The following is a 27,368-nucleotide window of genomic DNA, read 5'->3' as shown; positions in this document are numbered from 1 at the left end:
TCTCCACCTCTGCCGGCCTCCTGGGGGGCATGGAGCTGGCAGGAGCCTATAAAAGCCCCAGCTGGAGCCGGCGCCACAGCGCTGCAGCCCGGGCACGAAGCGCTGAGACCCCGCGCCGCGAGCATGGCCCAGCAATCCTGCCAGTGGGGCTACGACACTGACAACGGTGGGTGAGGTCGGGGCAGGGCGAGTCGCGCCGCGGCCGCTCCCCTCAGCTCCAGGCCGGGAGCTGCAGCGCCGCGCCCAAGCGCGCTTGGTGCTGTCACACACGTGCCCGGCCCGCTGCTCTGGCGGGCGCTGCCGGGAGTCAGGCGGCTGGGGGATGGGTGGGGCCGGTTCCTGCCTCCTGCAGCGTCTGCTGCCCTGGGAATAAACCGGGGCAGGGCTTTACGGGCAGCTCGGCCCCCGGTCCCAGCCAGATTTCCGCCCCGCGCGGCGCAGGGAGCGCGGCAGCCCGGGCGAGGAGCAGGGGCAGGGCCAGCGCAGCCCTAGGGCTGAGCCCGCATTCATCGCCTGTGCGGGGGGGCAGTCCCTTCTGACTGGCATCACGGCCAGCGCCGCGAATGCCGCAGGCGGGAAAAACCCACCCGGGAGCGAATAGCACAGCGGTGAGGCGGGGTGTAAATGCAGGAGAACTGCGTGTCACTCAGTGGCTTTGTGTTGAGCAGATGTCAGCTTTCCAAGACATTCCTTTGCATTTTTTCTAGGACCCGAGCACTGGCACAAATATTATCCTATTGCCAAAGGACAGAATCAGTCACCTATTGAAATCAATTCCAAAGAGGTCCATTATGAGCCCTCTCTTCTGCCTTGGTTTGTGGGGTATGATCCTGTCGGAGCTAGGACCATACTGAACAACGGGAGAACCTGCAAAGTTGTGTTTGATGACACCTTTGATAGATCAGGTTAGTCTGGGTTTTAACTGAAGACATTCTACAGATATATGTTTGTGAAGTTCTTGGAGGACAGAATGTGCCCTGTATGCTAATATGCGATCTGCAAAAAGTGTCTCTGCACTGGCCCTGAATATCAACTCAAAAGGCCATCCTGGGGGTGATCCAAAAACTGCAATAACTGCACAGGGAGTTTTTGATTGCTGTATAGCATCCCCTACCTACAGTCTCAGGTTGGAAGTTGGGAGAGGCTGCACAGCAACCACAGAAGGTTGCTCCTGGTTGGAAGGTGGATTTCACATCCCCAGGAGCACTGCACTCCATTCACATGGAGCCTGAGTCCTCGGGCAAGCTGCGGGGAGCACATTTTACCTGAAAGGTTTTGAGCTCTGTTGCTGGAAAACCTGTGTAAATGCAAGGTATTATTTTTTAAAAGTCTGAGCATACTATTTTTTAAAGAAAAAATATGTACAATGTTAGTCTCCAAATCCTACCGTGTTTGCACTGGCAAGACTCCTGTTGATGGTAGTATAGTGATAGAAATGTAGCTGTGTTAGTCTGGGGTAGTTGAAGCAAAATGCAGGACAATGTAGCACTTTAAAGACTAACAAGATGGTTTATTAGATGATGAGCTTTCGTGGGCCAGACCCACTTCCTCAGATCAAATAGTGGAAGAAAGTAGTCACAACCATATATACCAAAGGATACAATTAAAAAAAATGAACAAATATGAAAAGGACAAATCACATTGCAGAACAGGAGGGGGATGTGGGGGGGGGGGAGGAAGGAAGGTAAGTGTCTGTGAATTGATGATATTAGAGGTAGGGAGAGTGGGATGTTGATGGTAGTGACATTCTTTTTTGCCTGAGGAAAGAAAGCCATTAGGAAAGGATTAGGTCTTTAGTATTTCTGCTAAATGAGTCCTCAAGTACAAAAGAAAAGGGAGGAGAAACTTCAATTTGAAATGAACTTCCTTGAAGCAAACATTAACACTTTCAAAGTATCATCACTCTTAATAATCTTCTCACCCACAAATTCTTTACAGTGTCATGCAAAGTGCTGCACATATCATATGTGGCTTTTCAGGGTTAACACAGCTTTGAAAAGACATGCTGATACTTTTAAACAAATACTAGCAGCATTTAGCATCTCTGAAAAAAAATGGGATTTCACACTGATATTGCTGGCTGTACTTCATAGGAAAGTTTCTATCAAGAAAATCAAATGATTCAAAAATTGCTTCCATCTTTGTAGAGCTTTTTAGTGATTATTTCTGAATACAGAATAAGGATGTTAAAGACTAGTCAACTATCTGATAAGCCTTTGCGATCAACTGTGCAGCGGGCTGCCCCTTTAAAACACCCCCTCTGCGTGATTCAAAGGGGCAGCCCTGGAGGCCGGGGTCAGCTGGGGATTCCCAACTGATCCCTGGCTCCCCGCAGCATTTCCCCAGATCTAGATCTAGGAGCTCCCCTGCCTCCTTTCTGAATCTCGGAGGCAGCAGTTTCAAAGGGGCAGCCGCCACACAGATGATCAGCTGTGTGGCCACTGCCCCTTTGAATCTGCTGCCTCCCTGTGATTCAAAGAGGCAGGGGAGCTCATAGCATGGAACCTGGGGTCAGTGGGGGACTGTTAGTCCCCCCTGATCCCAGCCTCCATGGCTTTGAAATGCACAAGAGCCCCCACTGGGATTCCATCGTCTAGTCGACTAGTTAATCGCATTTTAACATCCTGAATACAGACTAGCAGACAGCCATAATTTCTGTTCACAAAGTATCTTGTTGTTGTGCCAATGCATCTCAGGAAGTTTTAGAAAAGATATCTACTACTTGGAGTAGAGCTGATAGGAAAATTGTAGTCAAACCAGTTTTTTGTTAGAAAAACTTGTTTTGGTGGAAGAACCTGAAATGTTTTCATGACATAATATCTGATATATTATGAAATAATGTAAAAATAATATTAAAACGCAAAATTTCATACAGTAAAATTGGAATAAAGTTACACAATTCCAACACAAAATTTTGATACTCTGAAATTAACATTTTTCAAAATTGACTTTTTTCTAAGATTATTGTCTATATTCTGAGCTCAGGGGTATTTCCCCTGCTCATGTCCATGTACACTCGAACTGGCTCTCATTTTGTTAGCTCAAGTATAAATACCAGTGTAGCTGTGGTGCCAGGGGTAGTGATAGAGGAGTTATGGCTTAGCTGTGCCAAGTAAATGCCAAAAGGTTTCAGGTGAGTTTGTATTTGTCATGGCTTGGCAGTGCCTCTGCTGCTGTTGTCCATGCTACCCATGGCTTCATTGCTACTCTACCTTGTACTATAGATTACCATTTCATTCAATTTTGGAAAGAAAACATTTCAAAAGAAAAACAAATTTTAAATGCTGAAATTTCCCACAAATCTATTTTTTTTACCAGCTCCAATTTGAACCCCATGCAGCAGTCCTTATGCTTGTATGTAAGGTCTGCAGAATGTACCATTTATTTGTAATACTGTACGTGAAATATGAAGCTAAAAAAGGGGAAAAGAAATTATTGTCCATTTATGTTACAGAGTGAAAGACTAGCCTCTTTTGGAACAATGTATGATGTTATTTTCAAACTGCACTGTAAACTTCAACTATTTTGCTATTAATGGCAATTTTAATTAGTATGAAAGAATTTGCTAATAGATTCAATGCTCTTCAATATTTAAGTGTGTATGCATATTCTCTTTTTTTTAATTACATTAATGGATTCATGAAAACAAATCTATAGTCAAAATGAATACAAGATGAATTATCCAATAAAATAAAAAAACAGAAGCACACAACAGACTGGGAATAGTTATGGGACTTTGATTAGTTCTCTAGCAAAAACAAAAATCTCTTTCATGGAAATCGCTTAGCATTTCTTCCTACTGTGTAATTATTTTCTTTATTAGTTTAATGTTGGTGGCATTTGCAATGGAATTCTGTCATTAATGAGCTACATCAAACTACATCATTAATGAAATGTAACGGCAGTGTACTAAAGACCTCCATAATCACTGCTAATTATGCTCCCTGGGGCCTTCTCATTGTTTCTCCCACCATCTGTTTGTTGCATCCACCTGTAGTCTCTCATTGCATACTTGGATTGTAAGCTCTTCAGGGACCATAAAGAGCATTATGTGATGGAGCTCTGATGATGACTGCAGCCCCTAAGCACTACTCTCAAGCAAATAAATAATAATAAAAATAGTCTTATGTAAATTATGAGGTGCGTAACCAGAAGAATTTACAGAAATGCCTAGCAGCTACAGACCACACTCACTGCTAGGTTAACAGTGACAGGTTGGACTTAGTATTGCAGTTATCATGGATAGGAAAAGTTTTACTTTAACTATTTGGGATCATGTATCAGAGCAGTTCAGTGAAGAAAAAGGACATCTCCAGTGCTGTGGCTGGGATAGTTATACTCAAGCTAAGAAAGAAGGAGATCAAAAGGATGTAATATCCAGCCTGTAAGATAATTTTCAACCTTCACTTGTGTGCTGCATGTCAAAGCGTCCGTGCCAATCTAGACGCGCTTTTCCGCAAAAAAGCCCCGATCGCCATTTTCGCGATCGGGGCTTTTTTGCGGAAAACAAATCTGAGCTGTCTACAAAAGCTTTGCTCAAAAGGGACTTTTGCCTGAACGGAAGCAGAATAGTATTTCCACAAGAAGCACTGATTTCTTACAGTAGGAAGTCAGTGCTTTTGCAGAAATTCAGGCGGCCAGTGTAGACAGCTGGCAAGTTTTTCCGAAAAGCTGCTGATTTTCCAGAAAAACTGGCCATTCTAGACACAGCCTCTTAGCCTCTGTTCCTATGTACTATGCCAGGATGTTGTTGTTTTTCACATGGAAGTGAGCTTTAATCCTTTCATTACTTGCAGTAGAGGAACAGAACAGTTTTAAAGAATTTAGTTCCTCAAGCTGAAACAAAATAAAGGGTCCCTTTTCCTACGGGACACAAGCTGGGAATTCCCAGCTGATTCCCAGCTCGTGCTCAGTCCCAGATTCTGCACCTCTGCTTTTTAAATGAGGTGCCTGGCGCCTCTGCCTCTCTGGCCGCACTTTTAAGCCAGCTCCCCCTAGCACCGGCTCCTGCTCTCCACACACTTTCCTCTCTGTGATAGAGGCAGCAAGAGTGGGGGAAGCGACTGGTCAAGTCACTACTTGACTACCCGATAATCAAGTTGACTAGTCACTTATATCCCTAAATGAACCCCCCCCCCCTCAAAAAAAGAGAGAGAAACTCTTTTCTTCCATCAGACATGTTTCTTTGATTTTTTGGTGAAGTTCTGTGGCCTGTGTTGTACTGGAAATCAGATTAGATGATCACAGTGTCCCTTCTTGACTTGGAACCTATGAATTAAAGTTAAGCCTTAGTCTTTAATGTCCTTATGCCTGGATCAAAATCAGTTAGGCACAAATTAATCCCTATTTAAAGGAGACAGAAACGCTTCTTTGAGGCATGAAACTTTTAGTTTCTCCTGGTGCCAGATTTAAAATGACCAGCGATAGCTCATAAGAAAAAATACTGTGTTATTTCCCCTCAAACAGGATTACTTGGTTTTACAAGTCTGTTTTAATCAATGACAATCAATGACCTTGACAGTTGCTACTTATTGCATTGACAAACTGTCTACAGTATTTCATTGTCTGGGAGAACACATAGAAGGAAGATGGCCTCCTTCCATATCCTTTAGATGCTTTATTTCTAGGACTTTTCAGAAAAGAGCTGAGCATGAACTTATTTGCTATCTTTTCATATGTAGAAATGTAATTGTCCTTACATAACGTATATAGACCCAATCCTATGAGGTGCCAAATCCTTTATAGAAGTTTTTGAACATCTTTAACTTCCATGAAAGTTAGTGAGTATTGAGGATGATCAGAGCCTCAAGGGTCACACCTAACCTATTAGCTGGAAAGTATGGGTGTGTCTAGACTAAATGGCTCCGTTGACGGAGCCATGTAGATGAATTTACTAGACATAACAAAATGAAGCAGCGATTTAAATAATCGCTGCTTCATTTACATCAAAATGGCTGCCGCGCTGTGCTGATCAGCTGATTGTCGGCACAGCGCGGTAGTCTAGACAGGGATCAGCCGACCCCAGAACCTTTTGTCATCAGATCCTTTATGCCTCGTGAAACACTTTATTTTGCTATGTCTAGTAAACTCATCTACATGGCTCTGTCGATGGCGCCATGTAGTCTAGAACATGTATGGATTCTTGACTAGTCACTGTGATGATATTGTCAAATGGCATTTACCTTGTTCTTAGTGGTCTATATACAAAATCTTCCTATTGTTTGGAATAATGCCTCATTAATTTATTGTGCCATATTGCAATGGGAATGACATTTACTGAACTTCTGTAGGGAAAAAGTTTGCCTGAATGCTCAGTAGTCACTGCTCTAACTCATCTACAGGCAGTCCCCGGGTTACATGGATCCGACTTACATCGGATCCCTACTTACAAACGGGGTGAGGAAACCCTGCACTAGCTGCTTCCCCCCCAGCAGACCAGGGAGACGCGAAGCTAGCGCCCACCCCAGCAGACCAGAGAGACGCGAAGTGGCTTTTCTCAGCAGACACCTTAGCTTGAGAATAAAGGACTGAGGGAAGTGAGGTGTGGGAGAATAAAACTGAGCTCTGGAGAAATGTTTGGCTAGAGTTTCCCCTACAATATGTACCAGTTCCGACTTACATACAAATTCAACTTAAGAACAAACCTACAGTCCCTATCTTGTACGTAACCTGGGGACTGCCTGTATTTTTACTTTTTCTTTTGCCCTTTCTTTAGGAAATAGACTTCTCCCAGAGGCAACTGATTATGCTGACTAACTTCATTGCAGGAGAAATACCAGCTAATTCAAGTTAGGCCTTTATTTTGGAATCCCGTTTCACTGCCGTGTGTAGACGCAAGCAGTTACTTCGGGCTAGTCAATTTCTAAAATGGCGACCGGCCGAGAACATGCAAATCAAGCACGGGATATTTAAATCCCGCGCTTCATTTGCAATTTCGGTCGCCTTCATTAGCCTCCCTAGATCGATCTAGGGGGCTAGTGTAGACATACCCTGATTGTAATATATTAATTCAAAAAGCTTTGGCAAGGCTGGTAGTACTTCATGACACTTTTACAACACCTGTAGTACTGCATGACTATTCAAGGGCAAGTTTCACAAGAGAGATTCCCATCAAATGCTCAGCATAGTTGTGTTAATTCCTCAGCAGTATATTTGCTAGAGGACAGTGGGCCATTCTTAGCATATTTCATCCCCAAACTGCAATATATGTTGCTGTGACTTGAAAGGAACATGTTCTATAACTGGCATCACATTTTGTGGTTTGACCTCTTGTCTATACCTATGTAATCAAATAGTCCTATGTATCCTCGCTATAGGAGGATATAGACCGAGTGATGCAAGGTGCTGAGTTCCTTCATCTCCCACTGAAATCATTTGAATTTGCAGAACGCGTTCAGTACCTTTCAAGTGTTGACTCCTTTTTGGTAAATACATGCACCTTTCTTTTGAAGCAAAGCTTTCTGAAAAAATTCAGAGCCAAATAGTGATGTGAATTATCAATTACAGTGCTGAGAAGTGGACCACTCCCAGGTACCTACAGACTGCGTCAACTTCACTTTCATTGGGGTTCTTCTAATGACCATGGCTCTGAGCACAATGTGGATGGAGTGAAATATGCAGCAGAGGTAGGACCCATTTTTTATGTATCAGTATATGGCACAAACTGAAATTTGGAATTATTGTGCAGCAGGACAACACGAACAAGTATTTATTTATATTTATTGGTACATGTATGGAACCTATTATTTCAGTCACTCGTCAAAAATGTGAACCTCTGTGAATCATTTCTGATGATAAACACAGCTCTTTGCATCAAAAATACAAACCCCTGCTCCTGGGGTAAGATTGTAATTTTTTATAAATATGCCTGTGCCTGAAATTCACCATTTTGCAGCGAACACAGCTTTTTGTGGCAAAGTGTTTTGTTTTTGTCAAACTTGTAAAATTATCATGTCTTACTAGTTTTATTTATATAGTATCATTAATAGATTCTGGCATTGGCCTAAATACACTCAAAATTATAGTCCCATGATGTATTTTCACTGATGAAGCTTGTTAAGGGCCATTTAAATCATCTGAAGTCCAAAACTGTATGTACTTTAAAACTGATGCATTGTGGTGGAGAATAACTTCCAATTCTAAATATCTGAGTTTTTAAATCTATCAGTCTGTTGTCAAAAATAGATTTTACTGTATTATGGACTAAACAAGTTAATGGCTTGATTTGACTCTGAGTGTATTCTGAGTGCCTAAGTTCTTCCTAATACAGGTTGGACCTTCCTGACTGGTCCTGAAGAAGGGAGTTTGCTGGACCAGAGGAGGTCAATTCCAGCCACTCTGCTACCAGCTTCCAGGCTCTCCTGGGGCTCTGCCAGCCTCCTGGCCAGGCTCACCTCCTGGAAGCTGACTCCACTGCTAGATTCAGCCACTGGACTCCATTCCTGCAGGCTGCTGGTCAGGCTCCCCCTTCTGGCAGCTGACCTGGCTCTGCTGCCAGCCCCGACCACCGGCCCAACTCTGCTGCTAGCCCTGTCTACCAGCCCAGCTCTGCTGCTGGCCCCGGCTGCTGGCCTGGCTCTGCTGCTTGTCCCAACCACTACTTGCTCCCTGCTACCAAGCCACTAGGCTCCCTGTCCCCAGGCTGACAGCAGGGCTCCATTGCTGGCCCCAGATGCCAGGCTTGCTTCCTCTGGGTTGCTGGCCAGGCTCCCTTCCTGGCCGCCAATCAGGTTCTGTGGTCACCCTCCGGCTTCCAGGCTCCCTGTCCCTGGACCACCAGCAAAGTTTTACTGCAGGCCTTGGCCATCAGGCTCCCTGTCACAGGCCCTCCAGCTGCCTGACTCCCAGCCAGACTGCTCTCCCAACCACCAGGGTTCTCTGGTCCAGCAACATCTGTGGTCCTGCCAGACCATGGATACTGCTGGACCAGAGAGGTTCAACCTATACTCAAATACCAATTAATAACAACTATCCACATCTCACTTGGGAATTCAAGGTTCAAACTACTATGGAAATACCATGTTTTCTCTGTATGAGAAGCTTTGCTGCAGCCTCCAAGTATTCCCACTTTGAAACCTCTATACATGCCATGGTAGCGAGTTTATGGTGGTTCTGAACTGCTTGCCATATGGAGAAATGTTGGCAGACCAGATGCATAGAATAGATCCACTGGCCCAAAACCTTGTGGTAGGGATCATGAATGGATTTTTCTGTCCTCCCTATGTTGAGTAATACCTCCCATGATCAAACTGCACGGGTATGCTACTTCGTAGTTGCAGGCTAAATGGGCGAATTCTATCTCTTCAAACTCCTGGTGTGTTCCACCAAGCAAGGGGCTTTTCCGTTTCCTTTTGTTTTCAGGACTAAGATTTGACTACTAGGTCTTCGTAAAGGTTGGACCTCCTTGATCCGGCATCCTCAGAATCTGGCTGGTCCTGAATGAGGGAATTTGCCAGACCAGGGGAGGTCCCCTGCCACTGCCTCCCTACCCCAGCCAACTGCCCCTCCCTACTGCTGGCCCTAACTGGACCTTCTGCTGCACTGCCTTGGCCCCAGCTCTCCAGCCAGGCTCCCGTGGCCTTAGGTCACCTGCCAGGCTGTTGTGGTCTCAGCCCCAGCTCCGCTACTGAGGTTCCACTGCTGGGGCTCCAACCCAGGCCCAGCCCTGCTGCTGCCAGTCCTGTCAGGCTCCCAGTCTAGGAGGGCTCCCAGCTGCTAGCTCTCCTGCTACTGGGCTCCTGGCCAGACCAGACCACAGATATTGCTGAACCAGAGGGTCATGATTTTGGGATGTTCAACCTGTACGAAGTAGAAGAACATACGTAGTGACAGATGCTTTGTGAGAGTTCAGTTGAAGGCCTTGGTCTGTGCTGCTTTTATAATAACGTGATGCACCAACAGAAACGTAAACTAAGCAATCTACTATATCCACATCCAGGGAGAGCGATTCATTGATTCATAGATTCCAATGTCAGAAGGGACCATTGTGATCATGTAGTGAAGTCAGACCCATTGTTTAATAAAAGCCAGAGAATTTCCAAAAATAATTCCTGTGTGAACCTCATCATATCTTTTAGAAAACGAGTCCAATCTTATTTTTAAAATTGTCAATAACAGAGAATCCACCATGACCCTAGGTAAATTGAATAGTGTTTTTTGGTATTCTTTGTTAATATAAAAATCACAATGTTAAATTTAATCAGATTATTGGATTGCAATGATACCATATATATTTTATATGAAGTTTAGAGCTGAGTGAACTTGTTTGGATGAATAATTTCAACCAAAGATGAAGCTTCAAGTGACATGAAACTATTTATAAATTTAACACAAATACTTTTGATCAATCACAGAATGGCAAAAAGAAGGTGGGTGGTAGTGTGTGTTTACTTTGCCTCTATAACCATTAGCCCAGCATAGAATCATAGAATCATAGCGCTGAAAGAGACCCCTAGAGGTCATCTAGTCCTAAAGCAGGACCAATCCCAACTAAATCATCCCAGCCAGGGCTTTGTCATGCTGGGACTTAAAAACCTCTAGGGATGGAGATTCCATCATCTCTCTAGGTAACTCATTCCAGGGCTTTCCCACCCTCCTAGTGAAATAGTTTTTCCTAATATCCAACCTAGACCTCCCATGCTGCAACTTGAGACCATTGCTCCTTATTCTGCCATCCATCACTACCAAGAACAGCCTCTCTCCATCTTCTTTGGAACCTCCCTTCAGGAAGTTGAAGGCTGCTATCAAATCCCCCCTCACTCTTCTCTTCTGCAGACTAAATAAACCCAAATCCATCAGCATTTCCTCATTAGTCATGTGCTCCAGTCCTCTAATCATTTTGGTTGCCCTCCGCTGGACCCTCTCCAATGCGTCCACATTCTTTCAGTAGTGGGGGACCCAAAGCTGGATGCAATACTCCAGATGGTGCCTCACCAGTGCCTAATAAAGGGGAATAATAACTTCTCTAGGTCTGCTGGAAATGCTCCTCCTAATGCACCCCAATATGCCATTAGCCTTCTTGGTTACAAGGGCACACCATTGACTAATATCCAGCTTCTCATCCATTGTAATCCCCAGGTCTTTTTCTTCTGAACTGCAACTTAACCAGTCAGTCCCCAGCCTATAACAATGCTTGGGATTCTTCTGTCCCAAGTGCAGGACTCTGCACTTGTTCTTGTTGATCCTCATCAACCTTTTGGCCCAATCCTCTAATCTATCTAGGTCGCTCTGGACCCTATCTCTGCCCTCCAACATATCTACCTCTCCCCTCAGCAGTTAGGGAACTTTCTTGGGTTATGGAAGACCTGGCTGTAAATCCCTGCTTTAGAACAGACCAAAACACACTCTTTTAATTAACCTAAAATTCACATTTGGTTTGACTCAAATCAGTTTTAAAAAAATACTTTTTGGAGTTGCTCCCGAGCTGCAAAATCAGTTACTTATCCAGCTTTCGTAAAGATGTGTCCCAATACCACAGTGATATTAGGAATTATATAGGTAGTCTGGAGTCCTCTGGAAGGATAAATAAATGTTGAAACAAATCCTGAAAATATAGTATTGTAGAAAGTAGAACTGGGAAATAATTATGGGCTCACCTTGTCCATTCCCTGCTACTGCAGGCTTGGGAGTAGAACAGACAGCTACAGACTAATAATTTATAAAGCACAAATGAAATAGTAATCTTCTTTTAGAATTTCATTAACCTGAGAATCCAGTTGAGATTAAATAAATCAGTGGCTACCTCATGTATTGTACATATGCATATTTATATGTATGGTTAAGCATCTCCTCTATTATATGATCTGATTAATTATGAGTGAGTTTTCCAATATTTTGTGCAGTCTCCCTATTTTAATTTTTACACTTTATTTAAAACCAAAATAGCTGACAAGCAATTGCTACAAAAAGCACACGCACGTGGCAGAGCTGTGGGAGGTTCAGGACATATTAATACACCCAAACATCTTTCAATAGGATGCAGAAAGAATGCAGGTTTAGGCCCTTGGTGGCTGGTTATTGCAGAATAGTATTTATTAACATTTAATTTTGTTTGGTTGCAGCTTCATTTGGTACATTGGTATTCAAAATACAGTAATTATGCTGAAGCTTTGAGAAATTATGATGGTGTGGCTATTTTGGGCATTTTTCTGCAAGTAAGTAGATGTCTTTGTTCTGTCTTTGGACTATTTCCTCCTGGGGGCATTCTGTATCAAAACATTAAAAATTCTGTGCACAATCTTATAAAATTCTGCAAATTTTATTTGTCAAAATAACACCACATTATCATGTCAGTTTCGGTTACATTGGTAATTTATTTCAGAATACCTCTGAGAACACATGTCTGTACAAATACAGACATACACAACAATTCCCACAGGAGTAGAGATTTAAGAAAACCTTATTACAGCCAAGTTTCTGTTTCTCTGGCCCCCTTTCTCTCCCCAGAGCACAGCCTGGCAGCTAGACACCTACAATCTCTCTGCACCCAGAGCCTAGATATGGCCCCCAATAGCCCAGACACCCACTCTCCTTCCTTCCCCTGAGCCCAGGGTTACAGAGGAAGAAACAACCTGATGCTTATCTCAAGAGTTTCCTGCAAGCTGTCCTCTTCTTTCCTCAGAGTATGTTGGGAACTGCAGCTATCAGAAAACCTCTAGCTCCCTCACCCTCCCCTTTAAAAAACTATACATTTTCTTTTTGTTATAAGTAAAAATTATGTGAGTTGTGAAACTAATTTACTGCTAATTTGGAGAAATTCTTCTTTTGCATCAAATTATAGTCAATACTGTAAGCCCACCGTGCACCCACTTAAATAAATGGGAGTCATACAAGCCACTTCATGGAGCATGATTGAGCCTTGTATGTTGTTTTAGCAAATACTACTATAATCAAAAATCGAGCAATTACTTGATTCTTACATTGTTCAGGGTGTTTCTTCCCAACAGGTGCAACATTTTGTTGTTATTCAATAAAAGATGCTTTGAGAATATTGCTAATTAAACTGACAGATGGGATGGGTGAAGTTCAATTTTTCATGCATTTGTAACCTATAATGATGAAAAAAGTAGCCGTCGTTACTACTGTTCAACTCTTGTTTCCTGTATTACAGGTAGGAGAAACTCCCAAGCCAGAGATGAAAAGAATTCTTGAAGAAATAAATGGTATTAAAACAAAGGTAACAGAACAGTTTTTATTCTGATAGACTGAGTAGCTGCAGACCTGCAATAGTGAAAACCAGATTCAATAGTTTGCTCTGGCTGCTTTGCACTGTTCCAATAAAACAGAGGAGCCAGAGCACACTGGTGTCTATAGCCTGAAATATCTTTATTTTTCTCCCCTCACTTCCCTGAGAGTCCCCCCGCCCCACGGACTTCCGTGGGCTTTAGATCAATTAATTGCCTGGCAGATCTCATTCAAATCAAAGTTTATGTACAACTGTCTCTGCCACTCTGTGCACTGCTCTATGATGTTTCTTTGTGAAAATCTGGTCTATACATCCTCTTCCCTTGCGAAATCCGGCTTGTTCTTTCCTCAGAGACTTGTCAACAGCATCTGAGATCCACTGGATGATGACCTTGGCTAGGATCTTGCTGGGTACGGATAGAAGGGTCCCACACCAATTGTTGCAATGGCTGAGGGCTTCTTTCTTAGGAATCTTGATGATGACTTGTTTGGTCCTGTCCTTGGATATCCGTTGTCCTTCCTAAATTGCTACAAACAGTGGTTGGAGAATGGTGGCTGCAAGTTCTGGGTCTGCTTTAAAAAACTCTGCGTCCAGGTTGTCAGGTCCTGGAGCTTTGCCATTTTTCAGGGAGCTGATGGCTGCACTGATTTCTTCTTTCTCTGGTGGATCAATATTAATATCAAGGTCCTCTTCAGCTTCCTGGATGTCCACTTCTTCTTCAGATGGTGGTCTATTCAGAACCTCTCTGAAATGTTCTGTGCAGTGTGCTTCTTGCTTTTTATCTGTTGACAAACTGCCCTTGTTTGTCTTTAATGAGAGCACTTGTCCTGCCATGATACCTGCCACAAACAAGCGTAGTGACTCTGTGCATGTTTCCTTGCTCCCCTTGATTAGCTGCATCTTCAGCTTTTGTTGAAAGGTCCTCCATGAAAGCTTGTTTGTCTACCCTCACTAACTTCTTTACTTTTCGATTTGCCTCTCTGTAATTCTGCTTGTATCTTTCTTGAATTCTGGCTGATTTGGCGTCTGCCAGTCTCTTCTTTATGTTCCATCTCTCTTCGATGGCTTTCCATGCATCAGGCTTAATCCATTCTTTCCTCTTCTTCCTATCCTTGAAACCCAGACAGGCCTTGCTGCTCTTTGTGTAGACAGATGCAATCTGTTCCCATGCCATGTTGATTTTATCTGATACTGGTATATACGTCATCTCTTAAATCTTGCAGATCTTGGAATCTGTTCCTCAGTTGAATGGTGAAGGCAGTCTTTGCGCTGACATATCGTAGCTTTTCAACACTGAAGTGTCTTTGTATGGATATCTCAATACCTGTTCTTTGCAGCTTAAGTTTCACAAGTGCCATCACTAAGTGGTGATCACTACCAACATCTGCTCCTCTCCTCACTTTCATATCTTGCAAGCAGCATCTCCATGTACCGTTGATCATCAGATGGTCAATCTGGTTCTTGTCTCTGCCATTTGGTGAAAACTAAGTCAGCTTGTGAATGTTGCGATGTGGGAAGAGAGTCCCTCCAATGACCAGATTGTTGATGGAACAAAACCCTACAAGTCTCTCACCATCATCATTCATGGTGCTACACCCATGTCTGCCTATGGCCCTGTTATAGTGTGTGTTGTCATTTCCCACGTAGGCATTCAGATCACCCATGATGATGGTAAGATCATGGAGTGGTGTAGACTCCACTTCTTCCTGAAGCTGCTCATAAAAGATGTCTTTAATTTCTTCACCATTGTCATTGGTTGGAGCATAAACCTGGATCAAGGTGATGTTCGCTTGTCTTCCTTTCAGTCTGACCCTCATCAATCTGCTGTGGACAGGTTTCCACTGTAGCAAACATTTCTCAATCCCCTTCTTAAGGATGATGGCCACTCCCTCATGATGCTGGTCATCATCTGTTCCAGAGTAAAGCACTGTTTCTCCTGCAGAAGTCTTCAGTCTCCCTGATTCTGTCCATCTATTCTCACTAACACCAAGGACGTGTAGATTGTATCGTCTCATTTCAGAGACTATTTGTGCTAACTTGCCAATATCGTACATGGTTTGTACATTTCAGAATCCAGTTCTGGTCTTTGTCTTGGTGCCCATCATTGTGGCAGTAGCTTCCTCACGTCTTTCACTACGGTCAGTCATACAGGTCCCCAGAGAGGACATTGCACAAAGTTGTAGGAGAATTCTTCGTTGCTGTTTTCATAACAATTTTTTTTCTAGGTCAGGGTTGTTAGCCCGAGCTGAACCCCCAACCTGGAGGACCAGTGAATCACACTTAGTCTGGTCTGTATCCTTCTACCTGTCCAGCATGGGTGATCCTACCAGGAGCAAGAGGCCCCCGCCGACATATCTCTAGGGGTAACTGAGACACACAAGCCCCCCAACCGTGACAAGGTAGTGATCCATTGGGGGGAATCCATTTCACAAGGGAAGAGGATGTATAGATCAGATTTTCACCCTGAGAAACATCATAGAGCAGTGCACAGAGTGTCAGAGACAATTGTACATAAACTTTGTTGACTTTGAGAAGGCTTTAGACAGCATACAGAGAGAGCCTTTGACACATTCTGAGAGCCTACGGAATCCCTCTACAAGTGGTCCAGCTCATTAAGAGTTTTTACACCAATTTCACATGTAGCGTGGGATACTGCAATCTGTCTTTCGAAGTTAAGACCGGGGTTAGATAGGGATGCGTCATGTCTCCACTATGGTGATTGACTGGGTGATGTGGAGAACAACAGCAGATGCATCAATGGGTATCAGATGGACACCTTTTTCCGCATTGGAAGACACTGACTTTGCAGACAACCTTGCATTGCTTTCCCATACCCATCAACACATGCAGGAAAAGACACAATGTCTATGCACCTTTGGATACCAGATTGGACTAAGAGTTAGCCAGAATAAAACAGAGATTATGATTCTCAATATAGATTCACCAGCACCAATCAAGATACATGATGCAGACTTACCCAGCACAGACAGCTTTACATACTTAGGCAGCATCATCCGCCATGATGGAGGCACCAAGAAAGACATCCAGAGCAGACTTAAGTAAGGCCAGAGATGTCCTTGGGAGTATAAACAATGTATGGAAATCTACACAATACAGTGTCCACATCAAGCTTAAGCTGTACCAGAGCTGTGTCATATCAACACTACTATATGGCTCAGAGTGCTGGCGGATGACAGAGTGCGACCATGCCAAGCTCTCATCCTTTCATACCACCAGCCTTCGTAAGATACTTCACATCTTTTGGCCGAAAACAATCTCTAACCACGACATGCTCCTGAGATGCCACCAAGAGGACATGACCACTATCGTTATGAGAAGACGCTGGAGATGGATAGGGCATATGATGAGAAGGGAGGCAGACGCCACTTCACTGGACGCCTGAAGGATGACAGAAATGTGGGAGGCCCAAGACAACATGGCGGCATACTGTTGAGGCAGACATGAAGAGAATGAATTACAACTGGGACAAACTGGAGAAAGTGGTTAAAGACAAACAAAAATGGAGAACCTTCATTGCTGCCCTACATGCCAGTGGGCGTAGTAGGCATTAACTAGCTCTTATTCATATCAGCAACCACAATCATTGCAAAATCTAAATCTATTTATTTAAATAATTAATGATCTAAGGGCCTTGTCCTATACTTGTCCCATTATATATTTAGAATTCCCACAGAAGATAGTTCAGTTCATGAGGAGTAACGGTAGTTCGGAATAGGAAGCCTAGTCCGAACTACCTAGTCCGTGCCGCGTGTAGCCGCGCAGCACGGAGTCCGCACTAGCGGACATTTAAAAATGGAGGCGCCCGGCGAGATGCAAATGAAGCCCGGGAAATTCAAATCCCAGGCTTCATTTACAACTCCGGTTGCCTACATTACCACCCTAGTTCGAACTAGGGTGGTAGTGTAGACATACCCTAAGTGAAGAGATTGAACACTGAAAAATATTATGTTTAAAAAGACAACAGTGACAGAATCCCCATTTCGTGGCAATTGAGACTGCCTATCAGTGTTCCCTGTAAAACTGAGCACTTGGGTGGCCACCTAGGAAATATTCAAGTGCTACCCAGCTGATGAGCAGAGTGCCCACAGTCAGCAGTATGTGTTTCTACTGGTGGTGCACATCTGCACATGCCTTCGTACAACTAACAAAATTTACTCTGCAAATGGATGGAAAAAAATTAGAGGGGACATTGCTGCCTATCACATTTTAAATCTTGTTTTAGTAACAATGGAAATATAAATGTTCAATTTTGGATAGTGGAATCCACTGTGATATATATCACAATAGTCCCAAACTGGGCCATAACTATATTGAAACAGAAACGGTTTAAGAAAATCAGAGAAAACATGAGCTAAGGAATCAAAATAAATGCACAGCATCTTGAATTTTATTTATTATACTTATTTTTCTTGGCAAAGTATAAATCTAAACAAAGCTACCTACATATGTAATTATAGGATGGGCTAGTACGTTTGACATGAATATTTTGTGCATAGTCACAATTGTTAGGTAACAGTGCATTATAGCGACATGAGTTTATGAGAAGTTACAACACTTAATTATATCAGTGAGCACTTTGATAAAGAGCATCTTATTTTATTTTGGGGGGAAATTTCAGCCTTGGGCTAGAGGTCATTTCTGGAAAAGTAAGTTAAATGTTTGAAAGGATAAAATCCACCTCTTTCATGTTGTTGGACATTTCATTCTTCCACGCAAATGTGACTCTCTATTTAATTAAGATTGGTGTCTTCACTAGTGTTGTTAAAGAGATTTCTGTTTTATTTATTTAAGGGGAAAGAGGCTCCCTTTTCAAACTTTGATCCATCAATTCTTTTCCCTAAATCTTGGGACTATTGGACCTACCATGGCTCCTTCACTGAACCTCCTTGTGATGAGTGTGTTACCTGGATTCTTTTGAGGGAACCTATTATTGTCAGCCCAGACCAGGTAAACTTCAGTTGGATGTTAATTTCCTCATTGTCACAGTTCTCTCATAGTTTTGGATTATTTACTCATATGCCATGTCCCAACATTACCCTTTCTATAAGGAAAATTCCCACTGGAGTCCATGGGAAACTGCATGAGTAAAGACTGTTAAAATAGAATAAAAACTGAACTTCAGGATCGGGCCCTTCAGTTAATAACCTTGTCAGTTGGCATCAGTAGAAACACTATTGGGCCCCTTAAAAGAACTGCACATGACTCTACACCTCTGAGGATGAGCCTACATGGCAGTGGGAAGTGAATCTCCCAGCCCTGAAGATAGGGCTCACAGGGCTCACACTAGCAGGCTAACAAGAGCTGTGCAAATGCTTTAACACTGGCAGAGCCTCAGACTTGGACTCAGGGGTTAGGGTGGGTCTGAACTTGGGTGGCCTGCTCAAGCCTCCACTCGTGCCACAGTGTCCACACAGCTGTGAGTCTACCTATCCAGGTGGGAGAGACACTCCCAACTGCAGTGTAGATATACCCTGTGAACCTAGCCACTCATGCTAGTTCCTCTCCACCAGTGTTCCCTGAAAGCTGCAATTGTGTGGCTGCTCAGGAGAGATTCACATGCTGCCCAGTTGATTAGCAGAGCCCCCACAGCTAGGTTTTTTGTTTCTACTGGTGGTGCACATTCACACATGCCTTGGTGCACATAAAACATTTATTCTGCACATGGATGGAAAAATATCCACCCATGGCTAGAAAAGATTAGTGACAACATTACTCTCCACATCTGGAAAATTGTTGATTCTGGCTCCTAACTTCTTAGACCATGTCACTGGGCAGGGTCAGGTCACCAGTGGCCATGTAGAGCATAAATCAGTGAGATTCTAACAGGCTGGGAAAGTATAGAAGGGGACACAGGGAAGCAGGAGGTGATCAGAGAGTAAAAGAAAGGGGTTTGTGGCTACCAATGTGGAAGGGACTGATTGTAATCATCGCTATTGTAGATTGAAACAGGAGCAGTATTTCTCACACACCAGCTGAAGAAAAGGGGTAGTTTTCCCTCAATTTTCCTTTTTCTCTCCTCTCCCCTTTACTTTAACCCCAGCTTGTAGGAGATAATAGAGCTGGAGGTGGCTCACACAAGTTATTGTCATAGGTTCTTGCAAAACCTAAAGCTTGCACTTCCCAAACACCAACCTAATTAAAGTTTAGTAGTCTACTGTCTCATTCATTACACATTAGGGCTATGTCTACACTGGCAGGTTCTTGCACAAGAATGGCCATTCTTCCACAGAACATCCACAGTGCCCGCCCGCTCTTGCGCAAGATTTACAGTAAAGCATGGGAAGAGAGGGCTTCTTGCGCAAGAGCTACGCTCTTTTCTAATAAGTGTAAATTAAATGGCCATCAGAGTTTTCTTGCACAAGAGAGCGTCCACACTGCCATGGGTGCTCTTGCGCAAAAACACATGGCAGTGTAGATGTGTTCTTGTGCAAGAGTTCTTGCACAAGAACCCGCTAGTGTAGACATAGGCTATGTGTGTTACAGGGAGTGTTAGTTGTTTCAGCAAAAACAACAAGGAGTCCACTGGCACTTTAAAGACTAATACATTTATTAGGGTATTAGAGCATAAGCTTTCATGAGCTACAACTCACTGCCTCAGGATATAGAAATGGGATTGTGACATCAGTGCTAAATAAATCAGAATGAATGTGGCTCATCTCCAACAGTAGTGAGAAGTTGAGAGTACCTGAATGGGAATTTACCTATTGAAATGAGAACCACTCATGTGGTCATCTAAGTAGAAACTGTTTGTAATGCAACCCCAGTTTTGGCATTTCCAAACTTTTGAGGGGGTCATTTTACAGCCATAAAGTTATTTTAATATAGAATAATGTTCCTTTTATTTAATATTTCAAAAGATTACTCCCTAAAATCCATAGTACATATATTTTAACAGCTGAAATAGTTTTTTAAAAAATGGTATCCATAAAATAACACCACCCATTGTAAGTGGCAGCCAGTAGCAAATAAATTAATGCAAATTTTGTAATTCTTTTGAACACATTTCTGGAAATATTCATGGCTAAATTTGAATAAACAAAAGCAACAACTTCAGGGAACCTCCATTTCTCCAATCCGAAGGCCTCAGGTTTAACATGTCATTCTCATACCAGAAATAAATATTTTTGTAAATTTCCTCACCCTACAATACACCCATAAGGGCGCTTACATAATTGAAATTGGACAAAAATGACCAATGACCCCTTTGATGATCTCAGATGTAAAGGTCAGTTTTGTAATTTAGACTTGTTCTTGTGCTCACTGAATGAATGTCACAAATTACAGTACAAGACTCAGGGGAAACATGAAAATTATTTGAGTCAAACAACGAGTAAGTGATATGTTATGTGTGTACATATTAGAGACATGTAAACATATTTTCTTGTCCTAGGATTTTAAGGTGTTTTATGACTACAGTACAAATAAGACAAAATAGTCATCGTCAAAACTCCACATAGATCCTGACTGGCATCAGTATATCATGCAGCACTTTATTTTCAATCATTATGTCCCAATACTTTTTTGCCTGCCTACTTTATAAAAAATAATTGAATAAGTGGAGTATGGGGAGCTCACCAGAACTCAGGTCTGACTTGAACCTTAATCCTAAAGATAAAAGCTGACACAAGCTCCTGTATGACTCTGTTTTACATTGCTCATTCAAATGCAGAGTTGGCCTGGAGGTGACTTTCTTATTTTTCCTTGTTTGTATGAAAATATAAAGGTACTAGATGTTTGGAAGGTTATCCTTGCATGCAAAATGCAAATTGGCTCTGTCAGCTTTTCTAGCTCAACAAGAAGTCTGTTTAGAGCCTCATTTCTGACTCAGGTGTTTACATTGCAGAGGATCATGGAAGGGTTTATTTGGAACTGAAGTGTAGGCATAGCTATTAGGGAACAGCTCTGTGTTGCATCAACAATAAAACATCAACTTCCTCTTCTCCCCTCCTTTAATGGGTGAAATTCTTAGTGTGACATTCATTTAGAATGCAACAGCTATGTGTTGAATCATTGATCCAACTTCATCTGATGCGTTTCTGACCACTGCTATGTTCAGGCAATGCTCTTTTTTTCTAAATACTGTCAGTAAAAAGTTTTGGGAATTAATTGTTCTCTGAGCAGCCATCAGGAAGCTCCCCGCCCCCCCCCCCCCCCCCCCCCCCGATCTGCTCGTTAAGACATTGACCATTTCTACAAAATGGATACATAGTATTTGTGGTGCTTTGTCATTCTGCTTTACAGACAGAATTATTATGAGTGGTAACTTAAGAAAAAACAACAAGTAGTCCTGTGGAGACTAACAAAAATATATGCATAGTATCATGAGCTTTCATGAGCACAACCCACCTCTTCAGATGAGATGATCTTGAGTGACACAGGACTATTTGTTTTTTTTAACTACTTGCTGTGTCTTTTCCTTTTATACTGCACTAGCCAGATTTCACATGGAACAGGAGACACATGACTGTGTTGTCTAAAATAGAATTGTGTTCCTACTTCGGAAGTGCTAGCAACAAACCCTTGCTAAACCACTCTTGCTTCTTTCCCATGCCAAGGGTCGTACTGAACAGCCGAGACAAAGGAAGTGGGTGATGGTAGGACTGGGGGAGGCAAAACCCCAGACACACCTCCATCCCCACCCTTTCTGCCCACCCCCCATGGGATCCAATCTGTCTCCCTGGCCCCAGCGCAAGAGGAGGGTGGGTGGAGCACTGCCCCAGAACATGGGGAGGGCAGGTAGAGCGCTTCCCCCACCCTCCCTGGCTCTCCAGAGTACGGGGAGGGAAGAGGGTGCGATGCCCCAGCTTCTCCGGCCCCAGAGCACAGGGAGGGCAGGTGCTCAGGGGCAGCAATACTCCATCCCCAGTATGCCTACATTAGGTGTTCTGAGGGTAGAGCGTGGGCGGGGAGGCAGTACCTTCCTCTGTCTAGCATACCTGCTGCCCATGAGCTGGGAAATAATTAATCTCCCCCCTCTCCTCCAACCACATTGGTAGAGATTTGGGGGAGTAGGAGGTTCAGAGTTTGCCTTCTTTTTCAGCATGGCATATGATTGTCATGATGGGATCATTGGTGCATACCTTACCTAATCTATTCCCTGCCACTGCAACAGCATTGGGGACATCTTGAGCTTTCCTTTTCTCTGCTTGTGGCACATGATTTAGTCTCTAAGGCTTCGTCTACACTGCCGGTTTTGCCAGCAGTGAGTATGCAAATGCCTCAAGGAGAGGCATAAGGAGCTTGCGGAAAACAGGGTTTTTGTGCAAAAAAACCCCTGTCCACACTACTTTTTTTTCTGCAAAAACCCTTTGCGCAAAAACTGCAAATAAGGTGTGGTGATATGTTAATCCATGCCTCATTTGCATACTCACTGCCGGCAAAACTGGCATTTTAAAGGACTAAAATGCTTTAGTCTTTGGGCTTTTATATTGGATCGTGGTAAAATCTAATAGCTTGTAATATACAAGAAGTCAAACAAGGTGATCTAGTGCATCCTTCTGGCCTTAAGTTCTGTGAAAAATGTGAAAGTCACAAAGAGTGAGCCTTCAGGTTCATGATGAAATTGTCACTGTATTTCAGATTCATAATATACAATTGATACACTTTTTAAAATATAAACTAACTATTTTGAAGATCAGGTGTCACTGTGACTCATGTTACCCTGTGTACTCTTCCCCTTGCATCCTTGATCTGGAGGGCAACCTCACAGCAAAAGAATTTTACTGAAGTTCCACAGTGCAAGGGGCAGGCCAGGGCTGCTACCAATAGTGCATGACAGAACTCCTTAGGCTGAGGACTTGTAGGGAATGGACATGAGTAGGCCAAAGAAGCCATGCAATACTGATGAATCTATTACTGCACAAATCTACTATGTAAGGATGCAAAAGGGACTATTCCAGCTATTTGATTGCAGAAGACTCTATGCAGTGGCTCCTGTGACTATATAGGAAGATTCCTCCCCAACCTCTGGTGCCTGAGCAGGTCTGGTAGCTAGTCCATTAGGCCCTGGATTTGCCCCAAGTTAATTCCATATTGAAGTTGCTATTTTGCTTCTTTGCAGATAGCAAAGCTCCGTAGCCTTTCCGTGAATGGTGAGACACAGCCTTTTCGCCCCTTGGTGGATAACTGGCGCCCTCCTCAACCTCGGCATTTCAGGATGGTGAGAGCTTCGTTCCAATAAACTCTGTGCCGAAAGTGGGTGTCTTTGAGTGAGGCAGTGCCTACATCCCAGTGCCTAGTTAGCTTTGTGCCCTCTACTGCTCTTCCTCTGGATGCAGATCTGCATTTAACAGTCCATAACTCTGAATAATGAGATGTGATGGATCACCAACTCTAATTCTGAGGGGTCAAAAATTACTTGAGGCAAATTGTAATCTTGACATGAAAATGTAGCATCTGTGTTTGGATCTCAATAACAGCTATATGAGCTTTAACAGTAGCATTTACCTGGTTATTTCTAAGGTAGAAAAATGGAATTGTTACTAATGGCTAGAAAAGGCATTTTTCCATTATCCTTATGATCTTTAGTGTTTGCCTTTTTCTACACTGTAAAGTTTCCCAGTTAACAGAAACAATCAGTATTTGAATGTAAAATGGGCAACATGTCAAATTCTGTGGTCAGTTGTACTGCATAATCCAATAGAGAATACCAGGTGTAACAGAGGACAGCGTTTACTCCGTTGTATTCATATTGGAAAATGGAGACTCACTAAATTCCCATTGATAATTAAGAATGTGAAGATTTTAACGAACTGAGAGTTTAATATTGTACAATTTTATTTTGAAAACTGAAATCAAGATGTCAGATCAAATTAAAGAGATAGTATAAAAAGTACCTATTTTAATTATTGTAACTACTGGCTTATTCTTGTTAGAAGGTCATCTTTAATTTTAAGTCTAAAGTAACTGAAATGAAATTAATTTAGAGAAATCCCAGGATTTTCTTTAATTTCCTGCATTTGTAGGTGTTATCAGAAATAGTGAATGAAAGTGGATAGATTCTGTTATAATCCCGTTGCATTCTCAGAGATATTTAGTCCCCGTTTTTTCTGCTGTACCTTTATCTTTCCATTTCTCAATACTTGCACAATTGATCCTAATGTCAGTGAGATTTGTATGCAACCATCTCTGTTGGACTTACCTTATGGAAGCAAGAGCAATAAAAAATGATTGTATGACTCCACTTGAAGTAACAGCATTTTAGCCTTGAGAGATGCAACATTAATAAAAACTCTTTTGTAAGAAATGTTGTTTGGGGCTTTACATCTAATTTTGGGTGAAAGAAAAAAAACATAGACAAAAATACTTGTCAGTGTCCTCCTAATACATCTCTGTATAAATTAGGGATGGATAAAAACTGTGTTACCTAACCCTGGCCATTTATGTGTACTGCAAGATACTGTTGTGGTTTTTTTGTGATTCCAAGGACATAGCATTTCTAAAATATGATAGATATTTCATCACCGCATCTGCTAATTGGCACTTGTCCCAACTCTGATGTTACTTGCGGACCTCTGCGTCAAGAAAATCCTCATTCCTAATAGCCTTTCCTTCTCATTTGGTCATGTACTACCCTTGATCCTACCAAAACTCATATGTTCAGGTATTCTGCTCCAACTTTTCTGAACTGATCTGACTTAGCTCTAATAATGCCATTTCACCTTAAATTGCACATGAACTCTAGTTTCCTACAAGAAAACAGATGATAGAATTAGATGAGCTGTTGGCTCACTCTGAATTTTCAATTTAACCTCTGCTTCACCTCCACTTTATAACACATAAGCCTGACCTTTTAAAAATGGAATTAATAGCTTCTTTGCCCTGATGACATAGAATGATTTTCAGCTGGTCAAAACTGTTAGGTCTAAATAAAATGAGGTAATAAATTCTAAGGAAGCGAGAGTAAAGTCAGGTAACTGATTCTTCTGAGCCTGGAGAAAACCCAGTTGGATCAATTCTAATTAAGTCTCCAGGAGCCAATTGAGCCAGAATTTCTCTGATTAGTCCTATGGCAAAATGCATTCTTCTGCCCTGACACCCCACACCTTGAGAAATACTAGATTATGCAGGATATGTCATCACATTATTAGCCAAGAATTTATCTGTGTGTGTGAACGATTCAGTATAAAATGTTAATGTGAAACACAAGCCAAGGATCTATTTTAAGAATAACATGAGCCTGTCCTTATTCCATTCATGATATTAGGAAAAAAAAAATTCTTTAACTCTGCATTGCCTAGTAGCTTGCATGACAACCTTAATAATATATTTTAAACATGTTATTATATTTAATATATATCATGTTTTTCTTCAAAGAGTAATGCTTATGACAATTATAAAATGTGTACTAAGCATACAGAGTTTGCACATTTCTGAGTTTAATATCCCAGGACCAGATCATTCCTTTGCTTACTAAATTCAGTAAAAGGGGGAATCTCACTTGTTATTTACCATGAGGTTGAGTACAGTGTTTGTCCCTCACATCTGCCTCTCACTTACAAGATGATAGCAGAAGAGAGATGATGCATCTGATGCTGTTGTAGTCATGGATCTGGTCCCAAACATGAATCATTTGCCATCACAAATCAAGTCTCTCTGTGCATTTTGTGGTACTGCCAACTCAAAAATCATGAGTCAGACCCTCAAAATCATGAGAATTGTTTTCAAAGATTAAATTGGGATGGACCCTTGAATTTTTAACATCCCCTGCCCACGTTCAACCCCTGTGTGTGTCAGCAGCGATTTGTGTTGCCCATTCTCCCAAATGTTTTGGAAAAGGTGCTTTTGCTGCCAGCTGTAGGAACCTCACCTCCTGTAGAGCAATTAATTCTGCCCTTAATCTCCAAATCAATACAGTCTTCCCATCAGGTCAGTCCCTTTCAAACTCCTTCATCCAGTCCTTTATCCACTCCTCCCATTCAACCCATCTACCCCTAGTTCAGCCTGTCCCAGAACCCCAACCCATTCCAACAAGCCCCCCCCCCACAATTTCAGCCAGCCTCCCTGCCCCCACATGCCCCTCAGTTCAGCCTGTTCCCCCCCTTAGTTTATCCCATTCTGCATCTCCCTCTTAACTGTAGTCACAACTGCCTACTTGCCTCGTGCATAGGCCCACCAGGTAGTGTTGCCAGGTGTCCGGTTTTGAACTGGACAGTTCTGTATTTGAGCTTTCTGTTCGGGAAACACATTGAGAAAATATAAATGAGAAAATATAAGTGTCCAGTATTTTCTGAATAAGATGTAATGTAGATTGTGATGTCATGTCAAGTGTGTCCGGTATTTGTTGAAACCATTTGGCAACCCTACCACCAGGGGGAAGTAAAGGGGGAAGCTGCCCTGAGGCCTGGCAATTAAAAAGCGACCGGGGTGCCTGGCCACTGCTACAGCAACAATGTCAGCAGCTGGAATCTCAGGTCCTTCAAATTGCTGCTGGAGCCCCATGAAATGGGTGGGGCTGTAGAGCTGGCTGTTGGAGTCCCTGCCCCTTCCATCTGAGGTCTCGCCCCTTCCAAGGGTTCAGAGACAGCCCCACACACCTTGCCCAGCCTAGAAAGTCTGTCAGCCGCCCTGTCCATGCATCAAAAAGTGAGGATTAAAATCTACAAATGCCCTTCCACCAAATCTTATTTGGCTTTCCTTGTATGACTCTTGAAATAACTGTTAACTACTAATGCTAATCAATCCATTGTGCCTTGTATTTAGTTGTGACACTCAGTACATTTTCCAGACCTGAAGAAGAGCACTGTGTAAGATCTAAAGCTTGTCTCTCACACCAGCAGAAGTTGTTCCAATGAAAGATGGTTGTCCCAATGAAAGGGACATCTGCCTTTTCCCTCTAATAGCCTAGGACCAGTGCAGCTACAACAATATTACATAAAATACTTGTACATGTGAGAATTGTTTGTCTTAGAACAAGTTTTAAAGGATCACTCTGTTTCAAGTGTCATTCATCTGTGCAATTTAATATGTAATAGAATCATATAGGATATAGCCCAGAGTCTGATGGCAGGTACCAAAGTGGTTGTGCAGGGGAAAAGAAAGAGAGATTATAAAATGTTGTATCCCCACACATATTATTTTCCCATATTGGTCTGTAGATGGCAGCAAAAGTACAAGAACAGAACTAATGTCTTGCCTTCACTGAAGTTTAAAGGGAAATGCTGAT

At 42.6% G+C, this 27,368-nt stretch overlaps 1 protein-coding gene across 1 annotated transcript; it reads left to right on the top strand.

Moving 5' to 3' along the window:
- On the top strand, positions 1 to 25,605 carry LOC102453552 (carbonic anhydrase 3). Its single transcript, XM_014581744.3, has 7 exons — positions 1 to 166; positions 708 to 905; positions 7,507 to 7,625; positions 12,060 to 12,152; positions 13,109 to 13,174; positions 17,996 to 18,151; positions 23,265 to 25,605. Exons 1-7 carry the CDS (start codon positions 124 to 126, stop codon positions 23,382 to 23,384), a joined length of 795 nt encoding a protein of 264 aa, XP_014437230.2. The 5' UTR covers positions 1 to 123; the 3' UTR covers positions 23,385 to 25,605.
- Positions 25,606 to 27,368: the final 1,763 nt, after the last annotated feature.

The sequence above is a fragment of the Pelodiscus sinensis genome, chromosome 2 (genome assembly GCF_049634645.1).
Source record: "Pelodiscus sinensis isolate JC-2024 chromosome 2, ASM4963464v1, whole genome shotgun sequence".
Taxonomy (NCBI): domain Eukaryota; kingdom Metazoa; phylum Chordata; order Testudines; family Trionychidae; genus Pelodiscus; species Pelodiscus sinensis.
Note: the sequence above shows the minus strand (reverse complement) of the source record. Positions and strands in the feature narration are given on the sequence as shown.